This window comes from Salvelinus alpinus, chromosome 30 (genome assembly GCF_045679555.1).
Source record: "Salvelinus alpinus chromosome 30, SLU_Salpinus.1, whole genome shotgun sequence".
NCBI classification, from domain to species: domain Eukaryota; kingdom Metazoa; phylum Chordata; class Actinopteri; order Salmoniformes; family Salmonidae; genus Salvelinus; species Salvelinus alpinus.
The window spans coordinates 18,595,177-18,622,651 of NC_092115.1; the positions used below are offsets into that span (position 1 = coordinate 18,595,177).

At 42.5% G+C, this 27,475-nt stretch overlaps 1 protein-coding gene across 1 annotated transcript in view; it reads left to right on the forward strand.

Moving 5' to 3' along the window:
- Positions 1 to 1,605: 1,605 nt before the first annotated feature.
- LOC139560341 (xenotropic and polytropic retrovirus receptor 1 homolog) overlaps positions 1,606 to 27,475 on the forward strand; it is a 54,007-nt gene continuing 28,137 nt past the window's right edge. The window contains exons 1-2 of the mRNA XM_071377020.1: positions 1,606 to 2,117; positions 11,610 to 11,661. Of these exons, the coding sequence (XP_071233121.1) occupies positions 2,049 to 2,117; positions 11,610 to 11,661 (121 nt within the window). The 5' untranslated portion in view covers positions 1,606 to 2,048. The remainder of the gene's footprint in view (positions 2,118 to 11,609; positions 11,662 to 27,475) is intronic.

The following is a 27,475-nucleotide window of genomic DNA, read 5'->3' on the forward strand; positions in this document are numbered from 1 at the left end:
TCTCCTCCGAACAGTTGATGATGAGATGTGTCTGTTACTTGAACTCTGTGAAGAATTTATTTGGGCTGCAATTTCTGAGGCTGGTAACTCTAATGAACTTATCCTCTGCAGCAGAGGTAACTCTGGGTTTTCCTTCCCTGTGGCGGTCCTCATGAGAGCCAGTTTCATCATAGAGCTTGATGGTTTTTGCGACTGTACTTGAAGAATCTTGAAATCTTTCGGAATGACTGAGCTTCAAATCTTAAAGTAATGATGGCCTGTCGTTTCTCTTGCTTATTTTAGCTGTTCTTGCCATAATATGGACTTAGCCCTATTTGGTAAAATACCATCTTTTGTATACCACCCCTACCTTGTCACAACACAACTGATTGGCTCAAACGCATTAAGAAGGAAAGAAATTCCACAAATGAACTTTTAACAAGGCACACCTGTTAATTGAAATGCATTCCAGGTGACTACCTCATGAAGCTGGTTGACAGAATGCCAAGCGTGTGCAAAGCTATCATCAAGGCAATGGGTGGCTACTTTGAAGAATCTCAAATATAGAATATATTTTGATTTGTTTAACACTTTTTTGGATACTACATGATTCCATATGTGTTATTTCATAGTTGTGATGTTTCACTATTATTCTACAAAGTAGAAAATAGTACAAATAAAGAAAACCCTTTGAATGAGTAGGTGTGTCCAAACTTTTGACTGGTACTGTATAGAATAAAAAATAAAATAACGTATATATAAATGAAACATTAAACAAATTATAATTAAATAAATAAATAAGAGTTATATATTGGAAAGACACCAAAAGACAACAAAAATACAATTTACACACTATTCATACATATTAATATTCTTGTATACAGTTAAATTACATTTTTAGAAAGAGGTGGAGGCACATCTATTTTTTTAAAGTTAAACCTGCCTGAGCAACCTCTTTTGGCAGAGGTTGTTCTTAACTGACTTGCCTAGTTAAATAAAGGTTACATTTAAAAATATATATATTTAACAAAATTCCATGATGACTTGACTCTATACTTAACTGAGCGACACATTAAATCTTCTTTTTTTTCAGGAGCTGAAGTAGTAGAACATCTGAGGTGCCTGTAGGCCTACTCAGCTCCTGTGAGCTCCTGCCCAAATCAAGCACTGAGCATAGCCTACTCTGTACCTTATTAGCACAGGTGGTAGTGCATTTGCCCTGTGCAGGATTTGTGGTTCAATTCCTACTCTTTCCCCTCAATCACTACATTGGTCCTAATTTTAACATGGCCATCTAGTGACTACATCACGTAACGATTTGTGCCTTTTTATGTTGGTTGCAAAACCAATGAACAGTCTGAGCTCTGTTCACCTTGGTGCCAGACCTTCTTGGGGCCAATCAAGCTCTGACTCATAGTCTGTTGATAAATATACACTGCTCTAGGAGACACTGATGTCCACAACGCAAATGTATGATAGGTCTGACCGTCTGGCAAGGGTTTGGACTTTAGTTTGTGAAACCAGTGGTTTAGAGTAGAAATTGTGGGTAAGGCACATGCTCTTGCCGTTTTCCAAATGAAGGGGGCGGTGAGAATTTAAAATCCACTTGCTGTTGTGTATTCTATGAAGAGTGACGACACAACCACGTCACTTTCTGCCCAACGATGGCGACTCAACGACCTCACAGCACAAGAGGCTAGGTAGGGGCTGTTACCTCAGAAACAATGTAGTCCAAGTAATAATCAAAGGCGAAACAACATGTTATTATAGTGACAACGTAGCTAGTTAAGATAAAGGCGGAGAGGAGCATTTTCTTGAAGTAATATTTCGTGGCTGTCATACGTTCTCCGACCATAATGTGAGACGGAGAAAAGGGGATCTTCGACCGAGCAGCAGTCATAATCTGGATGACAAACATTGCTAAGTGGTGATTCTCTATCAAACTGTCCTCGCTGGTTTTATTTTAGCTGGCTGGCTAGCTAGCTGTATGATATCATCCATCGCAAAGAAAGTCATCTGACAGCAAGTATTTCAACGTCGAAACCCCGGAGGGGAACCACTGAGGAAGGATGAAATTCACGGAGCACCTTTCGGCGCACATCACCCCTGAATGGAGAAAACAATACATCCAGTATGAGGTAAATGGCTAGCTCGCGCTAGCTAGCTGTCCAATTTTTTTGGGGGTGCTCGCGCTTCTAAATTACGCTAGTTAGCTAACTGCCTAGAGAGGGATACTCTTGATAGAGCTTCGTTTTTATAACACACACAGCTAGTAATCATTACTAATGAAATGTCAGCTAGCGAGTATAACAAATAACGTAGCATGAACTCCTAATGTTAGCGGTTAGCCGACGTTAGTCTGCTAATATTGCTGGGGGGTTGCATCTAATGGAGTTTGCAGTGTGTGACAGTGAATGAACAGTTTTTTGAGACATTGAATGTCAAGCGTTTGAGCTATTTAGCGTGTTTTACAAGTATTGCTTGACCTAATGTAACTCAGCGAGCCATACTATACGTTACATTAGATGTATGGTTCATAATTCTTATTCTCTACCTTATTTTGTTACCTAGATAGAAAACTCTCTTGCAATGCAATTAATTATACAATTCCAACCAAATAGCTAGCTTGTTCAGTAGCGTTATAACGTTACAGTACAGTAGTTACCTGTAATAAAGTGCACACTATTACACTGATCCCCTAACATTCTTCAGCACGGATCAACTACAAAACCCAATGCCCCTGTTTGATGGAGATGATTGAATATACCTGCAATCTATGGAACTGGTGTGGATTGCAGCAACATAGCTCTGCAATGAACACCTGCATTTGGAGGTGATCACTGCTGCAGTCCTCAGTTCTACGCATTGCTGCTTCTTGCACCAGCACTGTCATGTTTACTGACACAGTCCCTGGGCTGGGTCCAATTCAGACCGCAAGGCAAATGGCTACCTCTAAAATATTTGCTGGCAACCATCCTCTCATGTATCAACACCAACAAAGTCAAATTCAAGGACACTGACTTTTAATTAAAAAGCTCTGGAAAGGGTCTGCTTGCTCTCTTCCAGTACTACCGTCTGCTGGAAAATGTGTGTGCAAAATGGGTCCAGACCAGTGGTCCCTAGAGCATTTCTTTGTTATGAAGTAAGCATGCCAAATACATTTATGGCATATAGATCCAAAATAATTGTTATTGAGCTTGCATTCCTCAATGATAAACATTGTCTTTTTGAATTATGATCATGCAAGTGTGTGAAATATGGTCTAGTTGTGTCCATCACATCAGCACTCTAAAACAGCACCGCCCCTTTCCTACTCCCCCACATCAGCACTCTAAAACAGCACTGCCCCTTTCCTACTCCCCCACATCAGCACTCTAAAACAGCACTGCCCCTTCCTGCTCCCCCACATCAGCACTCTAAAACAGCACCGCCCCTTTCCTACTCCCCCACATCAGCACTCTAAAACAGCACCGCCCCCCTTCCTGCTCCCCCACATCAGCACTCTAAAACAGCACTGCCCCTTTCCTACTCCCCCACATCAGCACTCTAAAACAGCACCGCCCCTTCCTGCTCCCCCACATCAGCACTCTAAAACAGCACCGCCCCTTCCTGCTCCCCCACATCAGGACTCTAAAACAGCACCGCCCCTTTTCTACTCCCCCACATCAGCACTCTTAAACAGCACCGCCCCTTTTCTACTCCCCCACATCAGCACTCTAAAACAGCAGCGCCCCTCCCCCCCCCCCCCCCACACACACACACACACATCAGCACTCCCTCTGACTGCAGTACACATAATTGAATCATTTCACATCAGTGCTGCTGAGGTTTCTTCCGTTGGATTAGCCTACTGATTAGAGATGGTCAGGGCTAGAACAGAGAGTGAATGATGGCTCTCTGGCTCTTGCGGGGTCAGTTCTCCACACGATGATTACACAATTTGTCTTTCCAGACTCCTGCCAGTTGGCTGGAGTTGCACAACACATTGGGACGAAGTATCACTCGTGTAGTGGTTTTCAGAAGTGTAGTCTCTTCATGTAGTGGTTTTCAGAAGTGTAGTCTCTTCATGTAGTGGTTTTCAAAATGTTTGTGAGAACATAGACCTAAGCCTGTTTATGACAACCTGTTTGTGAGATTCTGCCTTGGTGTGTGTGCATGTATGTGTTTGAATATGTGCGCCCATACACATATATGCATGCACGTGCCGCTCTGAGAATATATTCTAATTCCTTGTAAAGGTGTTGTATTTGTTCACTGCTCTCTCTCTCTCAGGTCAAGAGGATAGCTGGACTCTGCACTTAACATTCTGTATGAGCAGAGCACTGTACTGCCTCAATTAGATTCATCAGGGAAACAGGCTGAGGCTTATTGTATTCATTTGCAGGCAGCAGACATTTTATGTCTGTCATTGTACTGTTTATTCTTGTCTGAATTCATGCGGTGCATGTACATGTGTGTTTGTGTACCATGTTCATGTCTGCCTTTATTCATGTCTGTGTGTCTGTGGATACGGTTGTTGTTGAGAATAATTACCTGTGCCTGTCTGAGGGACCTCTGTTGTTTTTGTATCTTTTACTCTTGTGGAGCCGATTTTTCTGGGTCATATTCATTACGGCAAAACAGTTTGCTTTTGTAAAGTGTTTCTTATTGGATACATTCTGGTAGTCCCTTCCTGTTTCAGTAAGTTTTTTTCAGTTCGGTGCCTGGTGAATATGACCCTGATTATGGCTTACTGTTTTCTGAGCTCAGATTGGAGACGTGCAGTGGCTAACTCACCAGTAGTTAATAGCCTATAGGCCACCTACTCCTTCATCTAGGCTTGTGCGTCATAGATTTAATCCTATTATACGCGTGACATGACACTCAAATACTTATATATGGCAGTTTTCTTTTAGCTTATTAGCCTATTTGGCAGTTGACTGCAGTGAGATTGGAGGCAGAGAATGTGTGGCCAGTTGTGGTCAGAGAAGTCACTCAACGTTCATTCTAACCAGACTCTGTCTCGTAGGCTACTAGTGTAGCCTAACACACACCATATCTCCACAGTCCACACTGCCTTGATCTTGTGTTGTAGTTTGGCCTGTATTACGGCCTACGATGTGTAACACTGCTAGCAAGATACCACAGACCTGTGAAGGGCCAACAGGAGTACAGCGGTAGAGGGAGGGGGGCTGAATGGATAATCGCTTGCCTGTAGTGGTCTGCTTTGTTTTGGAAACTTAAGCTTTAGAACCCGCTGATGAACTTAGTGCACACTCACACAGGCTCAAGCATGGGAAGTTGCCCTTTCTGTCAAGTACAAACACCATACACACACACAAACATACACAGTGGATAGTGTGGGAAAACAAAGGCTTTGGCTACACTAGTAGCCCTGCTGTGTAGTCTCTGTGCTGAGTACTGCATGACAGTTGGTGATCTTTGTAAAGCACACCACGCCATGCCATTCCTGTCTCTGTTGCTGTTATCATTCCTACCATCTCTGCCACAAACGGTTTTCTGCTCCGTAAAAACACTATCTGTTCCTCACATTCACCATTTTAAAACAGAGCTAGGCTAGGGAAACACTGCTGCTAGTTCGAAAGTAGTGCAAAAAAGGGTTGAACTTAAAAAATAAAATAAAAAACACCTGCTCGCGGTTTAACCTAAGGGCTAAATTCCCCCATGGTTTTACTTACTAGCAAAGATTTGACCACAAAAAGGGTCTTCTTCAGGCCTTCTCCTCTGTGGTTAAAATAAATAAATGAACGCTTCTAATTAAACTACTGGAGCATTTAAACAGAGGACTGTCCCATTATATTAGCTAGTTCTCAGTGACAGTCCCGTGACCGTTTTTGTGCTGTGCAGAGCAGGTTCCGGCAGGGACCAGGGTCACGGCACGATCATATCAGTCAGTGTCTTCTCTTACTGGCTCAGCTCCAGGGAAGAGTAAGGTACTGGTCGCGTTCCAGGCCGTCGCGCTGTGCAAATTCTAACGATGCCTGGAGTAGTGTTTTAACATCTCAAGAACCACATTAATGATATAGCGGTCTTATGATATGCACAGTCCAACTGTGTAACGATGGGCTGGAACGCAACCAGCGCCTCACAGAAGACCTTAGCTAACAAGCCAGCTATGCTACACCATAGACATTAAAACCAGAAGATAGTAGCGCTGACGTCATCCACGTATTCCTATAGAAATGTCCCGATGACACATGAAGCTGGAAGTATTTGAATTTGAAGCGCGCCATATTGATGATTTGAGGCTGAATGGCATCAAAAAAATTGCTAAGGATCATATTGAAAGTGGCCGTAACTAGCAAAGGATCATGGTTGATGTAGTCGTTTTCATCCAGCCCGAGTTATGCGCAAAGAGGGTGCGAGCCTCATCCGTGGGGATCAAACTTGATCTTGATAAACAGATTTTGGAGCTCAAAACGCCAAATAGAAAAAATTATCTATTTTACATAGGCTTTCGAGGGAAGACAATGGGATTTTGGCACCGCTAGGTTTCTACACAGTAGCCCACCAGCAGAACTCATCACTTGACGTTCCAGACCGGACACTGGGGGCCTGCACTACACACATTGCCATTCAGTATTGTGTCAATGTGAAGTTCTACCTGCTACACCAGAAACCAACCAAAATCAACTATTTTCTCATTTATTTCCATTCACAAGATAGAATGAATGTGCATGGAGAATTGAACCTCAGCAATTCTTGCACTTTGACGCTGCCATTGGATGTGACACAACGCGGGCAACATAGCAGCTTTCATTGATTTCAAAGGAAGCATTCCCTAAATGACTGATGGCAATGCCATGCTCCGATAGATCTAGTGTAGCAGGGCTGTAAAATGGAGGACCATAGACTGGCCCCTTGTCTTTTGGTTCTCACTCTCTCACTATTTATGAGATTCTATATAGACAAGTTCCAAGGGGATAGATGCTAGGGGCCTTTTGGGCATACATTTCTAGTGTAGGTAATTTTTCCCTCATATATAGGTTGGCTAGACTTTACCCCCAATCTCTTGTCTAGACTCTAGGAACAGTATTTCTAATTGCCCCCAAAGGCTTGGATTAAGGCAGTGAAAGCTGACCCAAGGCCTTTGCCTAGGAGTAACATTTATCTGGACTCTCTAGGGGCATGTCTTGGACTGGAGAACTGAGGACGCTTGTTATTGTAGCCTGATGTTGAAGCTGTTGTTCCAAGGTGTCACGTGATGAGAGAACAAACAAGCATGTGAGAATGGATCTACCTACATCTTTGTTGGGAACAGTGGGGGTTTATGGTGTTGGACACACACGTTGGATAAGGATACAGTAAGTATGGAACCCTGATTGATCGGTAATGATTGATTTGGGATTCCCGCTGTAAGATAATACACACACAACACAAGCATGCCAACCAACTTTTAAAATGTGCTCAACTGACTTGACTAGTAAAATGAGAGCAAATTTACAACACATATTTCATTTAGATAAAAAACTAAAAACTACTTTGTTTTAAATAAAATAAAAATCTTGACCTATACCAGCCATGAATAAACAGAAAAGTCATTGGGCTTAGTAAACATTTTTCCAGTGACTCTAGATGGCTGGGTTACAATATGACTGCCCATTTACAATTTTAACATTTGGTGGAGGTTTTTCTTCACAAAGAGGACCAGCTCGGCTTTGTCACGAGAGAGTCTGTTTCTTTTTTCGTCTACAATGTGTGAAGCTGCACTGAAAAGGTGCTCACTGGCCACACTAGTACGGGGAGCACCAAGATACTTGCGCACAGCTTTAGCTAGGATGGGGAAACGGTGCTTGTTACTTCTCCAGTATCCAAGTGGAGGGGAATAGTAGGTTCTGCAAATAATGGGAAGGGGGGGGTCCTCTATTGTTCTTGCATTCCAAATGTTCATTAGGCATAGATCAACATTGGCAAATGTTGGCCGATGTAGTAACAGATTTTTTTTAAATTAAGTGTCTCTCTCACACACACCAAAAAGTTATTTTGTTGGCATTTGCGTATGTCCCCATTACCAGTAAAACATCATCAAAACCTATTTTCACTTACTTGCTGTGCTGTTTTGTTCATTTGTTCAGTCGTTTCATTCTCAACCAGGATTTCATCATACATGTCAAGCAGTGAAGTTTCAGCCCTGTCTGTTTGTGGCCTCTTCTGTCGTGGGTCCTCTTCTTCAGTGTGCAGTGTCACTGTGTCCGTTTCCATCTTGTCCAACTGTGTATGTAACGTTTCACGTGTCTGCATCAAAGTAGCGGTCCTTGTACCTAGCGTCAAGCATGGTGGCGACACAGTAAAGAGGCTCAGAGAGAATGCCACCGAATCGCTTGTTCACAGTGTCTAGTAGAGTACTTTTGCAGGTTTTAACCCCACGGTCTGTGTCGGAAGTTTTGTTGCGCAGAGAGTATCACGTCTGCTGCAGACGCAGTTGAAGAGCTTATTTCTCGAGTCAGTTGTTCGAATGGAGCTAGGAGTGTGTTCATGTTTTCAATGAGAGTCCACTGGTTTGTACTGATTGTTGCAGGTAACTCAGTCAGCTGCGTACACGCCAAGCACTCGTTTTTGTTCCAGCAGGCTCTCCATCATGTAAAAAGTACTGTTCAATCTGGTGGAAACGTCTCGCTTAAGCCTTTTTGGTTTCACTCCAAGCTGCTCCTGTATTACTTGCAGGCGGCTGTATGCTAGCTGTGTGTTTTAAAATGACCCACTATCTTCCTTACCTGTTGCCACTATCTCAGATATGCTGCGTTGGGCCAAAACACCTTCGTTCACAGCCAGTTGCAGCGTGTGTGCCATGCATGGCAAACTGGCGACTCTGCATTCTTCCAAAGCCTTTGTCACGTTACGTGCATTATCACGTAGCACAGCGTGTACTTTGTTCTTGGGGATTTTCCAAGTTTCAAACATTTTCTCAAATGCCATTGAAATGGCAGAAGCGGTATGAGAACCAGCACATTCTTGAGCATGCAATATTGCTTTCCTCAATACGAAATCCTTGTCGACCCACTGTGCTGTCAGACTCAGCATGTTCATGGAGCTGACGTCGCTGGTCCAAATGTCAGTTGTGAAGCTAATAGCAAGTAGCTCGTGGATGTGCATTTCAACAATACTGTGTAACTCCGGTAGCACAACATCTGAAAAATAGCGCCTACTTGGTAGTGTGTACTGGGGCTCGAGGTGCTTGACCAGTCGGCGAAAGCCAACATCATCCACAACAGAGAATGGTTGATTGTCAAGGGCAATGAATTCCATTATCTTGGCTTTAATGGATTTCGCCTTTGAGTTGTCTCGCTGAAATGTTCTTACTCTTTCAAATGACTGCTCGACTTGAACTTGTTTAGTTGTTGGAAGTGTGCGCTTAGTTTATTTTCTGCTCTTGTTCCAAGGAGTCGCTCAACGTCTGGGGGTGATGCACTTTCAAATGAGTAATTAGGTTTGTGGCATTGAAAGATTTCACTTTCTCCCCCTTGGGAAATAATAGCTGCACAAACGTTGCATATGGCCTTTTTGTTATCTTCCTTTAAAACTTAAAAATAGATCCACACAGTAGACATTGTGGGCTAAGTTAGGAATTTTGTGTTGCACATGTAGCGCTGTATTTTTCGTGGCGTCATTACGTAACCTACCTACGTTATATAGGTATACACGTCAGCTTTGACATCGGTTTTCGACATCGGCGTTAAACTAGACATCGGGCCGTCGTCAATGTTGTCATTTTTGGCTAATATTGTCCGATTCCGATATTTTCACCGATATATCATGCATCCCTACTATATTTCAGGACACTAGACTTTTTTCCCAATCATTTGTTAATTTCTCTTCATTCGTTGCTCTTGTTTGTAAATCTACTGAATGCACTCATTCATCAGAGCATGAGTGACCTTGACCATGCAGCTCTATTGGCACTGAGGACTTTTATTGTCCTCAGACTCGCTGGCTTTTCCACAATAATAAGTGACTTCTTGTTCTCTACTCTGGGGCACAGAGAGCGACTGTATAGCAGGGGTAGGCAACTCAATTCAGCAGAGGCTGGATGGTCGGGGGGGCTGGTAAATAATTATTATAATTTGTGCAGTGCAAATTAACCACAACTAATCCCAATGAGTTGTATTTGAAAATAAAAAATAATTTCATACCTTGATTACGTTGAGATACGATCACATTGTGGGAATACTTGGGAACAGATTTCCTAAACTAATACATTTTAGCTGAATTCATGGTAATTTGTCATCATGTAGTAACCAAAAAGGTGTTAAACAAATCAAAATATATTTTATATTCTTGAAAGTAGCCACCCTTTGCCTTGATGGCAGCTTTGCACACTCTTGGCATTTTCTCAAGGACAGCTTCTCTATTGTTATATTTGCACACAGCCCCGAATATCATGACCTGTTTTATCCCTCAACTTTCTGCTGCTTCCTCTGGCTGACTGGTTGTCCTGTCTGGCCTTCTGTCTGTCTGTATACCAACATGCTGAAAGAGTATTGTACAGTGTAGCTTCCCTTTATAGGTTGGAAAGGGTTTACTATGACATGTCTGCCTGGCCGCCTGCTTGCCTGCCTGGCCGCCTGCTTGCCTGCCTGGCCGCCTGCTTGCCTGCCTGGCCGCCTGCTTGCCTGCCTGGCCGCCTGCTTGCCTGCCTGGCCGCCTGCTTGCTCCTGGGCAGAAATTCCCTGGCTGTTTTAGCTAGTCAGTGGTACAATAATCTGGGTGCCCATGTTAAAGAGGGGCTGAACTCACTGATTTGGCCTGGCTTTTTAGCTTGCCTATTAAGAAATGCAAGATGCCATGTATAGTAGTAATGGGTGAAATCAATAATTACATATCAGGATACTATTTTTGACAATATACTGTATATTAATATTATTTTTGACAATATTGCAATATTATGTTTGTGCTAGCTGTCTGTACCTGCGCCGAAACTCTAGTAATTTTCCTTCTATAACTTGTTCTCCATCTGCTTTTATGTGGTGAGCCAACATGTTTTTACCACTTTTTTTATTTCCATGACTGATCAAGACAACTTTTTTTCTCTTGTCTCTCAGCAGCAGGCATGGTGACGAATATATGTTTGGAACATCGAATCGCTATGAAATCGCAGTATCGCTTCGCAATACATATAGAATCGTGAGAATTGCAATACATGTCGTGATAATATCATATCCTGAGGTCCCTGGCAATTCCCATCCCTAGCGTATAAAGGTCCAGCAACCCAAATGTTGAGTGTTCGAATCACATCATGGAGAACTTTAGCATTTTAACTAATTAGTAACTTTGCAACTACTTACTACTTAGCTAGCATGTTAACTAACTCCTAACCTTAAACCCAGGCCTAGCTATTATTAGGGCTAGCTTAGAGCAAATACTGGAAGTATATCCCTTTTAAGCAGTGGCAGCGTCATGACTCATACACTACACTACATCATGTGCTGCTCTACCACATTGAGCTGTTGGCTTAATTGTGTGTGAATACTTGATGTAGTGCTGCATTATTGAGTCCGTGTCGAAACACAAGTGATGTTGCGTCGAACACAACACAATGTCTCCAGTTCATTTTATAAATATGTCATCCCATTTCTTAGGTTAGTGACTTTATTTTTACCCCTTTCTCTTGTTTTTCTCTCTCTGCTCTTCAGGCTTTCAAGGATATGCTGTATTCTGCCCAGGACCAGGCTCCCTCTATCGAAGGTAAAATAAGATGTGCACGTGCATTCTGCACACTATTAGGGCCTGACACCCCCCCCCCCCCCCCAACACTACTGTTAGCTAACCCTTGGCCTTTCAGTATCAAACAAATTCTGCAGAAATCGATGCAAGAACAAAGTCAAAAAACCTGAGAAAGAGAGAGAGAGGAGGAAAAGAGTGTTGAGCCTGGGAGAGGAAGCGACGTGCACAATAATCTGATCTCATCAAATACCCCTCCCTCTAAATGAAGCTTCTGGCCATCAGTCTTTGGTCTAACAGCGAGGAGAATGACAATGCATTGCTCATGCCTTTTTCTAGTGTCGCTGGCTACGTCATAGCCGCTTTCAGTTTCATTGGAAGGCTGATCTGTTTCTACAGCGGGATTCTCAGTGAAACACCTCGTGTCCCTTTTAAGAGTTCCCTGTGGTGTTTCTGCATGGCATTGTGTGCTTGGAGACTTAATCTAACTTGTTACGTTTGACTAGCAACAGAGGCTACTCTGAACCACTGGTGGGAACTGCAGTATAGACATATAGGTGGAGGATTGTATAGTGTAGCTATGCTTATTAGGGTATCAACCCTCAGATGAGCCTGAAGTTAGACTAGTCAAAGTTGGAAGGATCTCAAGCAGACATGTAGGTGGAGGATTGTACAGGGTAGCTTCTCTCAAAAGAGAATGGGTTTACTAAACCTGTATATGTCTGTATCAGACCTGGGTTCAAATACAATTTTAAAACATTTCAAATACTTCAGCCACCTACCTGGCACTCCAGGCAGGCGAAAGCAAACGCTCAAAGTATTTGAAACGGTTCAAGTGTGTGTGTGTGTGATTTGAGTCCGATACTGATTTTAGGGAGGCAAAAGTTACCGATATATCTGCCGATACATGTTTTTTAACAGGTGGAATGAAAAACAGACCTTTTTTCCCCAAATTGTGCTCCAAAGGATTAACAGATACTCTAAATTATGATTTTGTAACTAAATATAAAAATGTACATTATTTAAGAACATTTGTTCTTAAATTGGTTTACATGATAACCACCAAAAAGCAACTATACAGTGTATTCGGAAAGTATTCAGACCCCTTGACTTTTTCCACATTTTGTTACATTAGTTTTATTTTAAGATGTATTAAGTAGTTTTTTTCCCCTCAATCTACACACAATACCCTACAATGATAAATCAAAAACAGGTTTTAAAAAATTAAATATATAACTGAAATATCACATTTACATAATTATTCAGACCCTTTGCTCAGTACTTTGACAGTGATTACAGCCTTGATGCTACAAGCTTGGCACACCTGTATTTGAGGAGTTTCTCCCATTCTTCTCTGCAGATCCTCTTAAGCTCTCAGGTTGGATGGGGAGCGTTACTGCACAGCTATTTTCGGGTCTCCAGAGATGTTCGATCGGGTTCAAGTCCAGGCTGTGGCTGGGCCACTCAAGGACATTGAGACTTTTCCCGAAGCCACTCCTTTGTTGTTTTGTCTGTGTGCTTAGGGTCGTTGTCCTGTTGGAAGGTGAACCTTCACCCCAGTCTGAGGTCCTGAGAGCTCTGGAAAAGGTTTTCATCAAGGATATCTCTGTACTTTGCTCCGTTCATCTTTCCCTCGATCCTGACTGGTCTCCCAGTCCCTGCCGCTGATAAACATCCCCACATTATGATGCTGCCACCACCGTGCTTCACCATAGGGATGGTGCCAGGTTTCCTCCAGACGTGACGCTTGGCATTTAGACCAAAGAGTTCAATCTTGGTTTCATCAGACCAGAGAGTCTTGTGAATCGGGTGTCTCATGGTCTGAGAGTCTTTAGGTGCCTTTTGGCAAACTCCAAGCAGGCTGTTATGTGCCTTTCACTGAGGAGTGGCTTCCGTCTGGCCACTACCAAAAAGGCCTGATTGGTGGAGTGCTGCAGAGATGGTTGTCCTTCTGAAAGGTTCTCCCATTTCCACAGAGGAGCTCTGTCAGAGTGACCATCAGGTTCTTGGTCACCTCCCTGACCAAGGCCCTTCTCCCCCGATTGCTCAGTCTTGGCGGTTCCAAACTTCTTCCATTTAAGAATGATGGAGACTACTGTGTTCTTGGGGACCTTCAATGCTGCAGACATTTTTTGGTACCCTTCCCAAGATCTGTTCCTCGACATAATCCTGTCTCAGAGCTCTACGGACATTTCCTTCGACCTCATGGCTTGGTTTTTGCTCTGACATGCACTGTCAACTGTGGGACCTTTGACAGGTGTGCCATTCCAAATCAATTGACTTTACCACAGGTGGACTCCAATCAAGTTGTAGAAACATCTCAAGGATGATCGATGGAAACAGGATGCACCTGAGCTCAATTTCAAGTCTGATAGCAAAGGGTCTGAATACTTTTGAAAATAAGGTTTCTGTTTTTTATTTTTAATACATTTGCAAAAAATTCTAAACCTGTTTTTGCTTTGTTATTATGGGATATTGTGTGTAGATTTTTTTTTAAAGCCATTTTAGAATAAGGCTGTAACGTAAAAGTTGAAAAAGTCTAGGGATCTGAATACTTTCTGAATACTTTCCGAAGGCACTGTATATCCTCTATAAATACAAAAGTCAGTATAACACTTGTTCAGTTTTACTTCTTAGGTACAACTTAAAGATGTGTCTGTCCATGGCAGTGGATAAGAAGGCAGAAGTGTTTGTGCAGAAGCACCACAAGTACACTAATAAACAAGGGCTGAATGAATTAAGCTTTGCCTCAAAGTTAATCTGATATTAAATCTGAAACTGCACTGTTCACAAGATCACAAACTATGCAGTGAAATCATGTAACATGCAGTTCATAATGTCACCACTTAGTATTGAGTAGATTCACGACGGTGCTTTACAACAGTCAAAGGTCATGTAAAGAAACACTTTGGCAACCTTCAATGAGAGCTTGTTGAGAGATACTTTTAAGGAGATGGGGAAACTCCATTGGAATTGTATCAACGGCAGTTGTGTATGTTTCACATGCGTCGTCAATGGACTGTGCTGTGCATTCTGGGCGATTCCCGGGACAAGGAGGGCTCTTCAAGGAGTGCAGGGGTCAATTGGGCACTAGCTCAAAAACCCAACATTAGCATGAATTTCAGCAACAAGAAGTACAACATTACAAATATTTTACTTGCATTCTGTAATATCGTATAGCTTTGAAATCGTGACATTACATACTTTAGAGGAAAATAGGCAGGTTTCTCGACGCATATCCTGACTTTGAGAAGGGGTTGCATGATTATTAGCAACCGCGTGAGGCAGTATGACAACGTGAATGCAATTGGCCGACTGTCTGCTGTGTGAGGCGTTATATGTTCCTCCATTCATTGCACAATGGGATTCCTAGCTCCTCTTTTCTCTGTCTTTGGCTTGTTGTCACATAATGTACTGTCTATTATGACAAGCACATTCTAGCTGTTATTGAATTTTTTTGTATTTTATTAGGATCCCCATTAGCTGCTGCAAAAGCAGCATCTACTCTTCCTGGGGTCCACACATTCATTACGAAAATGTAAATGTAAATTACACTGTTATTCAGTACAAAACGTGTCTGCTATATATTTCAACTGCAAATGGCATGCGCTGACTGAAACATTAAAGCAGGAAGATGCTTGCCGCACTGGTTTTAGTCACACATTACTAATTTAGCTAGCTAACAATCTTTATCTCATCATGAATTAAGCAGACGGACTGAATTCTAGATCTGCGCCAACTAAAATATCCCACTAACACAATAAGCCCAGACAGTAACAATGTTATTTTTGTGTGAAGGATGAGTCGACTATGTCGTCAGTCCTGTGTTCACACATAAATAGCACAGATAGCTCGCTAGGCTAAATACATTGCTGGTTAGCCAGCCAATGTTAACCAGTGAGCATGTAATGAGGACAAGGCTACTTGCTTGATGAAGTGTACTTTTGATTTACTTATCCAAATACGCTGTCGCTGGCAAGCTACTCAACGTCAAACCACCATGCTCACTCTGACAACGTGATTTACATGCTGAATGATGTTAAATGAGCAGCTCGTAGAGCGCCCTCTTCAGGCAATCATTACCTTTTTTTTAAAATGCCGATTTTAATTTCGGTCTACCGATTTTATCGGTCGGGCTTTAATAATATCCCTCTGGGTTTATTTTTGTTTAATCATAAAAATCCCACTGAGACAGTCTTTTTTGCAAGGGAGACCTGGCCAAGATGGCAGCAGAAATCAATACATTTTATTAATTCAATCAGCACAACAATACAATCCAGCCTACAGGAAACATTTACACTACTCCTGAACAGAGTTTTGTACCAGAGTTTTAAACTCAATGAGGGTCACTAGTACATCTAGTTTTAGTATACTTTGTAGAAAATTCCATGCCTCGGGTGCGTAATAGGAGGCAATTTCTTCTGAGCAAAAACAAACAGATTCCTGTGGTCATCTGAGGTCATAGTTCAACCAGCACTATCATTGATAGGATTGGCAATAAACATATCTAGCCTACCTTTGGGTCTGTGTGTGCTGTAGCTATGGCTGGACATTGGACACTAGGCCTGGACTGTTGCCCAAGTTAGAAGTCAACTCATCAGTGTATCAGTAAAACAATCTCCGGACACTGTTGTGCTCCCAGTGTGTTTTAATATAACAACGTTGTAACCAACCAGTGTTATATAACCAAGAGAACGCCGCAGTCAGCACACAGTGAAACACATACTCCCAACCAAGTGTTTGTTTTTTGTTAATAGCCTTAGCTCTTTGTTCAGTAGGCCTACCTGCAATTATCCTTGTTTATTAAGTTGCTTTAATACACCATAGATACATTTAATTTAAAACATTTAGGGTTTTAATGGTTCACCAAACCCACGGTTCGGTACGTATTGCGGTTTTTGGGTTACGGTTTGGTTTTGGTACAGAGCGAAAATTAAAATGCCATTCACAATGTTCCTTACTTGTCTGTTTTGACCAGATTGTTATGTTGGGCCTCTCAAGTTTCCACTCTGATGAGGTGGGAATTTACCAGTTAAGAAATGCCGATTGTACAGCTGTACAGCCGATTGTACAGCTATTAAAAGTACAGCTATCATGCTTGTTAACAAATTTATAGTATTAATTAACTTCTTATGGCTGATATCCCGTTAACGGGATCGACTTGACAACAGCCAGTGAAAGTGCAGGGCGCCAAATTCAAAACAGAAATCTCATAATTAAAATTCCTCAAACATACAAGTATTTTACACCATTTTAAAGAAACTTATTGTAAATCCAGCCACAGTGTCCGATTTCAAAAAGGCTTTACGACGAAAGCACACAACGATTATGTTAGGTCAGTACCTAGTCACAGAAAAATACAGCCATTTTTCCAGCCAAAGAGAGGAGTCACAAAAAGCAGAAATAGAGATCAAATTAATCACTAACCTTTGATGATCTTCATCAGATGACACTCATATGACTTCATGCTACACAATACATGTATGTTTTGTTCGATAAAGTTCATATTTATATCCAAAAATCTTAGTTTACATTGGCGCGTTATGTTCAGTAATGTTTTGCCTCCAAAACATCCGGGGATTTTGCAGAGAGCCACATCAATTTACAGAAATACTCATAATAAACATTGCTAAAAGATACAATTGTTATGCATGGAATTATAGATAAACTTCTCCTTAATGCAACCGCTGTGTCAGATTTCAAAAAAACTTTTGGGAAAAAGCACACCATGCAATTATCTGAGTACGGCGCTCAGACACAAAAACAAGCCATACAGATACCCTCCATGTTGTGGAGTCAACAATCAATCAATCAATCAATCAATTTTATTTTATATAGCCCTTCGTACATCAGCTAATATCTCGAAGTGCTGTACAGACACCCAGCCTAAAACCCCAAACAGCTAGTAATGCAGGTGTAGAAGCACGGTGGCTAGGAAAAACTCCCTAGAAAGGCCAAAACCTAGGAAGAAACCTAGAGAGGAACCAGGCTATGAGGGGTGGCCAGTCCTCTTCTGGCTGTGCCGGGTGGAGATTATAACAGAACTATGCCAAGATGTTCAAAAATGTTCATAAGTGACAAGCATGGTCAAATAATAATCATGAATAATTTTCAGTTGGCTTTTCATAGCCGATCATCAAGAGTTGAAAAACAACAGGTCTGGGACAGGTGGCGGTTCCATAACCGCAGGCTGAACAGCTGAAACTGGAATAGCAGCAAGGCCAGGCGGACTGGGGACAGCAAGGAGTCACCACGGGCGGCAGTCCCGACGCATGGTCCTAGGGCCCAGGTCCTCCGAGAGAAAGAAAGAGAGAAGGAGAAAATTAGAGAGAGCCAAGATTTTCAAAATTTCCATAAATGACAAGCATGGTCAAATAATAATCAGGAATAAATCTCAGTTGGCTTTTCATAGCCGATCATTAAGAGTTGAAAACAGCAGGTCTGGGACAGGTAGGGGTTCCATAACCGCAGGCAGAACAGTTGAAACTGGAATAGCAGCAAGGCCAGGCGGACTGGGGACAGCAAGGAGTCACCACGGCCGGTAGTCCCGACGTATGGTCCTAGGGCTCAGGTCCTCCGAGAGAAAGAAAGAGAGAAGGAGAAAATTAGAGAGAGCCAAGATTTTCAAAATGTTCATAAATGACAAGCATGGTCAAATAATAATCAGGAATAAATCTCAGTTGGCTTTTCATAGCCGATCATTAAGAGTTGAAAACAGCAGGTCTGGGACAGGTAGGGGTTCCGTAACCACAGGCAGAACAGTTGAAACTGGAATAGCAGCAAGGCCAGGCGGACTGGGGACAGCAAGGTGTCATCATGCCCGGTAGTCCTGACGTATGGTCCTAGGGCTCAGGTTCTCAGAGAGAAAGAGAGAACGAGAGAATTAGAGAGAGCATACTTAAATTCACACAGGACACTGGATAAGACAGGAGAAGTACTCCAGGTAACCAACTGACCCTAGCCCCCCGACACAAACTACTGCAGCATAAATACTGGAGGCTGAGACAGGAGCGGTCAGGAGACACTGTGGCCCCATCCGAAGAAACCCCCGGACAGGGCCAAATAGGAAGGATATAACCCCACCCACTTTGCCAAAGCACAGCCCCCGCACCACTAGAGGGAAATCCTCAACCACCAACTTACAATCCTGAGACAAGGCCGAGTATAGCCCACAAAGGTCTCCACCACAGCACAAACCAAGGGGGGGCGCCAACCCAGACAGGAAGATCACGTCAGTAACTCAACCCACTCAAGTGACGCACCCCTCCTAGGGACGGCATGAAAGAGCACCAGCAAGCCAGTGACTCAGCCCCTGTAACAGGGTTAGAGGCAGAGAATCCCAGTGGAGAGAGGGGAACCGGCCTGGCAGAGACAGCAAGGGCGGTTCGTTGCTCCAGAGCCTTTCCGTTCACCTTCACACTCCTGGGCCAGGCTACACTCAATCATATGACCTACTGAAGAGATAAGTCTTCAGTAAAGACTTAAAGGTTGAGACCGAGTCTGCGTCTCTCACATGGGTAGGCAGACTGTTCCATAAAAATGGAGATCTATAGGAGAAAGCCCTGCCTCCCGCTGTTTGCTTAGAAATTCTAGGGACAATTAGGAGGCCTGCGTCTTGTGACCGTAGCGTACGTATTGGTATGTACGGCAGGACCAACTCGGAAAGATAGGTAGGAGCAAGCCCATGTAACGCTTTATAGGTTAACAGTAAAACCTTGAAATCAGCCCTTGCCTTAACAGGAAGCCAGTGTAGGGAAGCTAGCACTGGAGTAATATGATCAAATTTCTTGGTTCTAGTCAGGATTCTAGCAGCCGTATTTAGCACTAACTGAAGTTTATTTAGTGCTTTATCCGGGTAGCCGGAAAGTAGAGCATTGCAGTAGTCTAACCTAGAAGTAACAAATGCATGGATTAATTTTTCTGCATCATTTTTGGACAGAAAATTTCTGATTTTTGCAATGTTACGTAGATGGAAAAAAGCTGTCCTTGAAACAGTCTTGATATGTTCGTCAAAAGAGAGATCAGGGTCAAGAGTAACGCCGAGGTCCTTCACAGTTTTATTTGAGACGACTTTACAACCATCAAGGTGAATTGTCAGATTTAACAGAAGATCTCTTTGTTTCTTGGGACCTAGAACAAGCATCTCTGTTTTGTCCGAGTTTAAAAGTAGAAAGTTTTCAGCCATCCACTTCCTTATGTCTGAAACACAGGCTTCTAGCGAGGGCAATTTTGGGGCTTCACCATGTTTCATTGAAATGTACAGCTGTGTGTCATCCGCATAGCAGTGAAAGTTAACATTATGTTTTCGAATAACATCCCCAAGAGGTAAAATATATAGTGAAAACAATAGTGGTCCTAAAACGGAACCTTGAGGAACACCGAAATGTACAGTTGATTTGTCAGAGGACAGACCATTCACAGAGACAAACTGATATCTTTCCGACAGGTAAGATCTAAACCAGGCCAGAACTTGTCCGTGTAGACCAATTTGGGTTTCCAGTCTCTCCAAAAGAATGTGGTGATCGATGGTGTCAAAGGCAGCACTAAGGTCTAGTAGCACGAGGACAGATGCAGAGCCTCGGTCTGACGCCATTAAAAGGTCATTTACCACCTTCACAAGTGCAGTCTCAGTGCTATGATGGGGTCTAAAACCAGACTGAAGCATTTCGTATACATTATTTGTCTTCAGAAAGGCAGTGAGTTGCTGCGCAACAGCTTTTTCTAAAATCTTTGAGAGGAATGGAAGATTCGATATAGGCCGATAGTTTTTTATATTTTCCGGGTCAAGGTTTGGCTTTTTCAAGAGAGGCTTTATCACTGCCACTTTTAGTGAGTTTGGTACACATCCGGTGGATAGAGAGCTGTTTATTATGTTCAACATAGGAGGGCCAAGCACAGGAAGCAGCTCCTTCAGCAGTTTAGTAGGAATAGGATCCAGTATGCAGCTTGAAGGTTTAGAGGCCATGATTATTTTCATCATTGTGTCAAGAGATATAGTACTAAAACACTTAAGTGTCTCTCCCGATCCCAGGCCCTCGCAGAGCTGTGCAGATCCAGGACAGCTAAGCCCTGGAGGAATACGCAGATTCAAAGAGGAGTCCGTAATTTGCTTTCTAATGGTCATGATCTTTTCCTCAAAGAAGTTCATGAATTTATTACTGCTGAAGTGAAAGCCATCCTCTCTTGGGGAATGCTGCTTTTTAGTTAGTTTCGCAACAGTATCAAAAAGAAATTTTGGATTGTTCTTATTTTCCTCGATTAAGTTGGAAAAGTAGGATGAGCGAGCAGCAGTGAGGGCTCTTCGGTACTGCACGGTACTGTCTTTCCAAGCTAGTCGGAAGACTTCCAGTTTGGTGTGGCGCCATTTCCGTTCCAATTTCCTGGAAGCTTGCTTCAAAGCTCGGGTATTTTCTGTATACCAGGGAGCTAGTTTCTTATGACAAATGTTTTTCGTTTTTAGGGGTGCAACTGCATCTAGGGTATTGCGCAAGGTTAAATTGAGTTCCTCAGTTAGGTGGTTAACTGATTTTTGTCCTCTGACGTCCTTGGGTAGGCAGAAGGAGTCTGGAAGGGCATCAAGGAATTTTTGTGTTGTCTGAGAATTTATAGCACGACTTTTGATGCTCCTTGGTTGGGGTCTGAGCAGATTATTTGTTGCGATTGCAAACGTAATAAAATGGTGGTCCGATAGTCCAGGATTATGTGGAAAAACATTAAGATCTACAACATTTATTCCATGGGACAAAACTAGGTCCAGAGTATGACTGTGGCAGTGAGTAGGTCCAGAGACATGTTGGACAAAACCCACTGAGTCGATAATGGCTCCGAAAGACTTTTGGAGTGGGTCTGTGGACTTCTCCATGTGAATATTAAAATCACCAAAAATTAGAATATGATCTGCTATGACTACAAGGTCTGATAGGAATTCAGGAAACTCAGAGAGGAACGCTGTATATGGCCCAGGAGGCCTGTAAACAGTAGCTATAAAAAGTGATTGAGTAGGCTGCATAGATTTCATGACTAGAAGCTCAAAAGACGAAAACGCCATTTTTTTTTTTGTAAATTGAAATTTGCTATCGTAAATGTTAGCAACACCTCCGCCTTTGCGGGATGCACGGGGGATATGGTCACTAGTGTAACCAGGAGGTGAGGCCTCATTTAACACAGTAAATTCATCAGGCTTAAGCCATGTTTCAGTCAGGCCAATCACATCAAGATTATGATCAGTGATTAGTTCATTGACTATGACTGCCTTTGAAGTGAGGGATCTAACATTAAGTAACCCTATTTTGAGATGTGAGGTATCACGATCTCTTTCAATGATGGCAGGAATGGAGGAGGTCTTTATCCTAATAAGATTGCTAAGGCGAACACCGCCATGTTTAGTTTTGCCCAACCTAGGTCGAGGCACAGACACAGTCTCAATGGGTATGGCTGAGCTGACTACACTGACTGTGCTATTGGCAGACTCCACTAAGCTGGCAGGTTGGCTAACAGCCTGCTGCCTGGCCTGCACCCTATTTCATTGTGGGGCTAGAGGAGTTAGAGCCCTGTCTATGTTGGTAGATAAGATGAGAGCACCCCTCCAGCTAGGATGGAGTCCGTCACTCCTCAGCAGGTCAGGCTTGGTCCTGTTTGTGGGTGAGTCCCAGAAAGAGGGCCAATTATCTACAAATTCTATCTTTTGGGAGGGGCAGAAAACAGTTTTCAACCAGCGATTGAGTGCTGAGACTCTGCTGTAGAGCTCGTCACTCCCCCTAACTGGGAGGGGGCCAGAGACAATTACTCGATGCCGACACATCTTTCTAGCTGATTTACACGCTGAAGCTATGTTGCACTTGGTGACCTCTGACTGTTTCATCCTAACATCGTTGGTGCCGACGTGGATAACAATATCTCTATACTCTCTACACTCGCCAGATTTAGCTTTAGCCAGCACCATCTTTAGATTAGCCTTAACGTCGGTAGCCCTGCCCCCTGGTAAACAGTGTATGATCGCTGGGTGATTCGCTTTAAGTCTAATACTGCGGGTAATGGAGTCGCCAATGACTAGGGTTTTCAATTTGTCAGAGCTAATGGTGGGAGCCTTCGGCGTCTCAGACCCCGTAACGGGAGGAGTAGAGACAAGAGAAGACTCAGACTCAGACTCCGACTCGCTACATAATGGGGAGAACCGGTTGAAAGTTTCTGTCGGCTGAATGAGCGACACCGGTTGAGCATTCCAACAGCATTTCCCTCCAGAAGCCATGAGAAAGTTGTCCGGCTGCGGGGACTGTGTGGGGGGATTTATACTAACGTTACTATCTGTACTTACTGGTGGCACAGACGCTGTTTCTTCCTTTCCTACACTGAAATTACCCTTGCCTAACGATTGCGTCTGAAGCTGGGCTTGTAGCACAGCTATTCTCGCCGTAAGGCGATCGTTCTCCTGTATATTATGAGTACAGCGACTGCAGTTAGAAGAAATCATGTTAATGTTACTACTTAGCTTCGGCTGTTGAAGGTGTTGACGAACCATGTCCAGATAAAGCGTCCGGAGTGAAAAAGTTGAATGAGGGAAAAAAGTTGCGATGGAAAAAAACTAAAAATATAAACGGTAATTAAAAACAAAAACAAAACAAAAAAACGTAAAGTTGTCAGCTAGCAAAGTAAAGTTGGCAGCAAAACAAGTCAGGCCAAATCAGCGTACTGCTCGCCTGCTCCCTCCCGGCCTATGAAAGCATTCGAAGTCAGAAATAGCATTATAAATATTCACTTACCTTTGATCTTCATCAGAATGCACTCCCAGGAATCCCAGTTCCACAGTAAATTTTTGTTCGATAACGTCCAGAATTTATGTCCAAATACCTCCTTTTTGTTTGCGCATTTAGTACACAAATCCAAACTCAGGAGGCGTGTGCAAGTCCAGGCGAAAGTTCAGACGAAAAGTCATATTACAGTTCGTAGAAACATGTCAAACAAAGTATAGAATCAATCTTTAGGATGTTTTTATCATAAATCTTCAATAATGTTTGCAAAGAATTCCTTTGTCTGTAGAAATGCAATGGAACGCAGCTAACTCTCACGGGAGCGCGGGAGACTGAGCTCGTGGCACTCTGCCAGACCCCTGACTCAATCAGCTCTTGTTCCCTCATCCTTCACAGTAGAAGCATCAAACAAGGTTCTAAAGACTGTTGACATCTAGTGGAAGCCTTAGGAAGTGCAATATGACCCCATAGACACTATATTTGATAGGCAATGACTTGAAAAACTACAAACCTCAGATTTCCCACTTCCTGGTTGGATTTCTTCTCAGGTTTTTGCCTGCCATATGAGTTCTGTTATACTCAGACATCATTCAAATGGTTTTAGAAACTTCAGAGTGTTTTCTATCCAAATCTACTAATTATATGCATATTCTAGCTTTTAGGATTGAGTAGCAGGCAGTTTACTCTGGGCACCTTTTTATCCAAGCTACTCAATACTAGAGGTCGACCGATTTTATGATTTTTCAACGCCGATACCGATTATTGGAGGACTAAAAAAGCCAATACCGATTTAAATTGGCCGATTTTAAATAAAAAAAGTAATTATTTATTTGTAATAATGACAATTACAACAATACTGAATGAACAATTATTTTAACTTAATATAATACATCAATAAAATCAATTTAGCCTCAAATAATTAATGAAACATGTTCAATTTGGTTTAAATAATGCAAAAACAAAGTGTTGGAGAAGAAAGTAAAAGTGCAATATGCGCCATGTAAGAAAGCTAACATTTAAGTTCCTTGCTCAGATCATGAGAACATATGAAAGCTGGTGGTTCCTTTTAACATGAGTCTTCAATATTCCCAGGTAAAAAGTTTTAGGTTGTAGTCATTATAGGAATTATAGGACTATTTCTCTATACGATTTGTATTTCATATATGTTACGAATCCCTTTGGCTCTACAGTCTAGGGGGGATGGCAACGAGACCCGTAACATAACTCATGCAAATTATAACAGTGAAAAACAGCGAGAACAAATAACCACAGACAACTTAAAATCTACCGTCAAACACTCATGGTTTATTTGTAAACACACAGTAATGGGGGAGCGGGAAAAGGGGCTGAGCTGGACCCAAGGAAAGAAATAATAAGCATTCAAAAACACCCCTAAGCTAGTCTACCTGCTTCAACAACAGCTAGCTAACTAACCAAAAATACAGAGGGTGGTCCGCCCAGTTCTAACTAGTGTATTTAGACAAAGTCTACCTACGGGTAGTGTATGCCCATGGGCAACTTGTCTTGGTACCCCCTTTCCCACAATCAAACAGTCAAACACCATAACCAAAACAATACTCACAGGTGGGACAAAGTGACCTGTAGGTGTATAAACAAACGAGAGCTCAAAGAGAGATATTGCAAGAGATTGAGACACAGAGAGATTGAAACACAAAGAGATCGAGCTCTGGAGAAAACAACTGAATGGGTTTTTAAACCAAGGGAAGGGGGATGTGATTGGGTAATGGAAACAGGAGGAGGTGTGTCTTCTGATTGGTGACTGATTGGGGAATGATGATTGAGAAAAGAAATACACACAGGATACCTGTATCCGTAACAATATACCTTTGACTATTGGATGTTCTTATAGGGACTTTAGTATTGCCAGTGTAACAGTATAGCTTCCATCCCTCTCCTCGCCGCTACCTGGGCTCGAACCAGAAACACATCGACAACAGCCACCCTCGAAGCAGCGTTACCCATGCAGAGCAACGGGTACAACTACTCCAAGTCTCAGAGCGAGTGACGTTTGAAACGCTATTAGCGCTCACCCCGCTAACTAGCTAGCCATTTCACATCGGTTACACCAGCCTAATCTCGGGAGTTGATAGGCTTGAAGTCAAGCATTGCGACGAGCTGCTGGCAAAATGCACGAAAGTGCTGTTTGAATGAATGCTTACGAGCCTGCTGGTGCCTACCATCGCTCAGTCAGTTTGCTCTATCAAATCATAGACTTAATTATAACATAATAACACACAGAAATATGAGCCTTAGGTCATTAATATGGTCGAATCCAGAAACTATAATTTCAAAAACAAAACATTTATTCTTTCAGTGAAATACGGAACAGTTGCGTATTTTATCTAACGGTGGCATCCATAAGTCTAAATATTCCTGTTACATTGCACAACCTTCAAAGTGATGTAAATTCTTGCAAATTAGTTCGAAGCGAGCCAGGCTGCCCAAACTGTTGCATGTACCCTGACTCTGCGTGCTATGAACGCAAGAGAGGTGACACAATTTCCCAAGTTTAATATTGTCTGCTAACCTGGATTTCTTTTAACTAAATATGCAGGTTTAAAAAAAATATACTTCTGTGTATTGATTTTAAGAAAGGCATTGATGTTTATGGTTAGGTACATTCGTGCAACGATTGTGCTTTTTTCACAAATGTGCTTTTGTTAAATCATCCCCCGTTTGGCGAAGTTGGCTGTCTTTATGGTTAGGTACACATTGGTGCAACGACAGTGCTTTTTTCGCGAATGCGCTTGTTAAATCACCCGTTTGGCGAAGTAGGCTATGATTCAATGATAAATTTCACAGGCACCGCATCGATTATATGCAACGCAGGACAAGCTAGATAACTACACATGGTTGATGATATTACTAGTTTAACTAGTGATTATGTTAAGATTGATTGTTTTTTTATAAGATATGTTTAATGCTAGCTAGCACCTTACCTTGGCTCCTTTCTGCACTCGCATAACAGGTAGTCAGCCTAGTGGAGTGCAATGTAATCGGCCATGATCAGTGTCCAAAAATGCCGATTACCGATTGTTATGAAAACTTGAAATCGGCCCTAATTAATCGGCCATTCCGATTTAATTGGTCGACCTCTAATTTAATACCAATATGCCTGCCATTTTCACCCCATTCTGTGATTTTTGAGGGTTTATGACATAGCCCCTCTAGTAATTGAGTAGGATCTCTGTGGCTTGCACTTTTTCTATTGATTTGGTGTGGTCTCTGTGCGTATGTGTGTGTCTCTCAGAGTCAGCGAGAACGGGAGTGAGGATGTGACCTACACATGGGTGGTTAATTACTGAATTGAATGGCTGTGGTTTATAAATATGGATGTGTGGGGGTGTGTTGATTATCTCTGCTTTTGTGCCATAACGTAGCTCTGAGTGTGTGCGTGCGCGATAAGAGTCACTGACTCAAAGCCACAAGTTGATAGAAAATATTTAAAACGTTGCTTTTTAGGGGGAGGTAGTTGCAGAAACGTTAGAATGGTTTAGTCGACTTCCTCAATGGTTGGTCCATACCTGTTATTTGCCATGGCAGACTGATGATAATCACAGGGCCGTTTTAGGCCAAATTGAATGTAATTGAAAAGTTAATGATGGTCCTCCGAAACGGCTGATGTTTGCGGACCTGTGAGGTCGGTTTCACCCGTTCATTTTCACACGGACGCCATGATGTCACTTACCTTACCACCATTCTCACAAGTCTGACTTCACTGGCACCATCATCATAGTCTGCCCACTCTGTCGAAACTGTTTTAATGTTCTTATAAAACATTCTGTGTGCATAGAAATGGCGCAGAATTGCTTTCTTCAACTCTAGCCTGATAGGCAAATGTTGAAATACTGAAATTGTCATGAGGCTAATCTTTTGCTGGAAACATCTGGAAACCGAAGCATCAAAAAATAGACCAATGTTTCCCCTCTGTGATTTGTCAGTGTGTCATCCAGCTGTGCATAGATTGGTTACAGGGTATCTCTCTAATCTAGTCAGCTCTCCTCAGGGCCCAGTCGGCCCCAGTGACCCAGTTCTATACAGCTATATAGAGTTACCTAAACCAGTTTTAT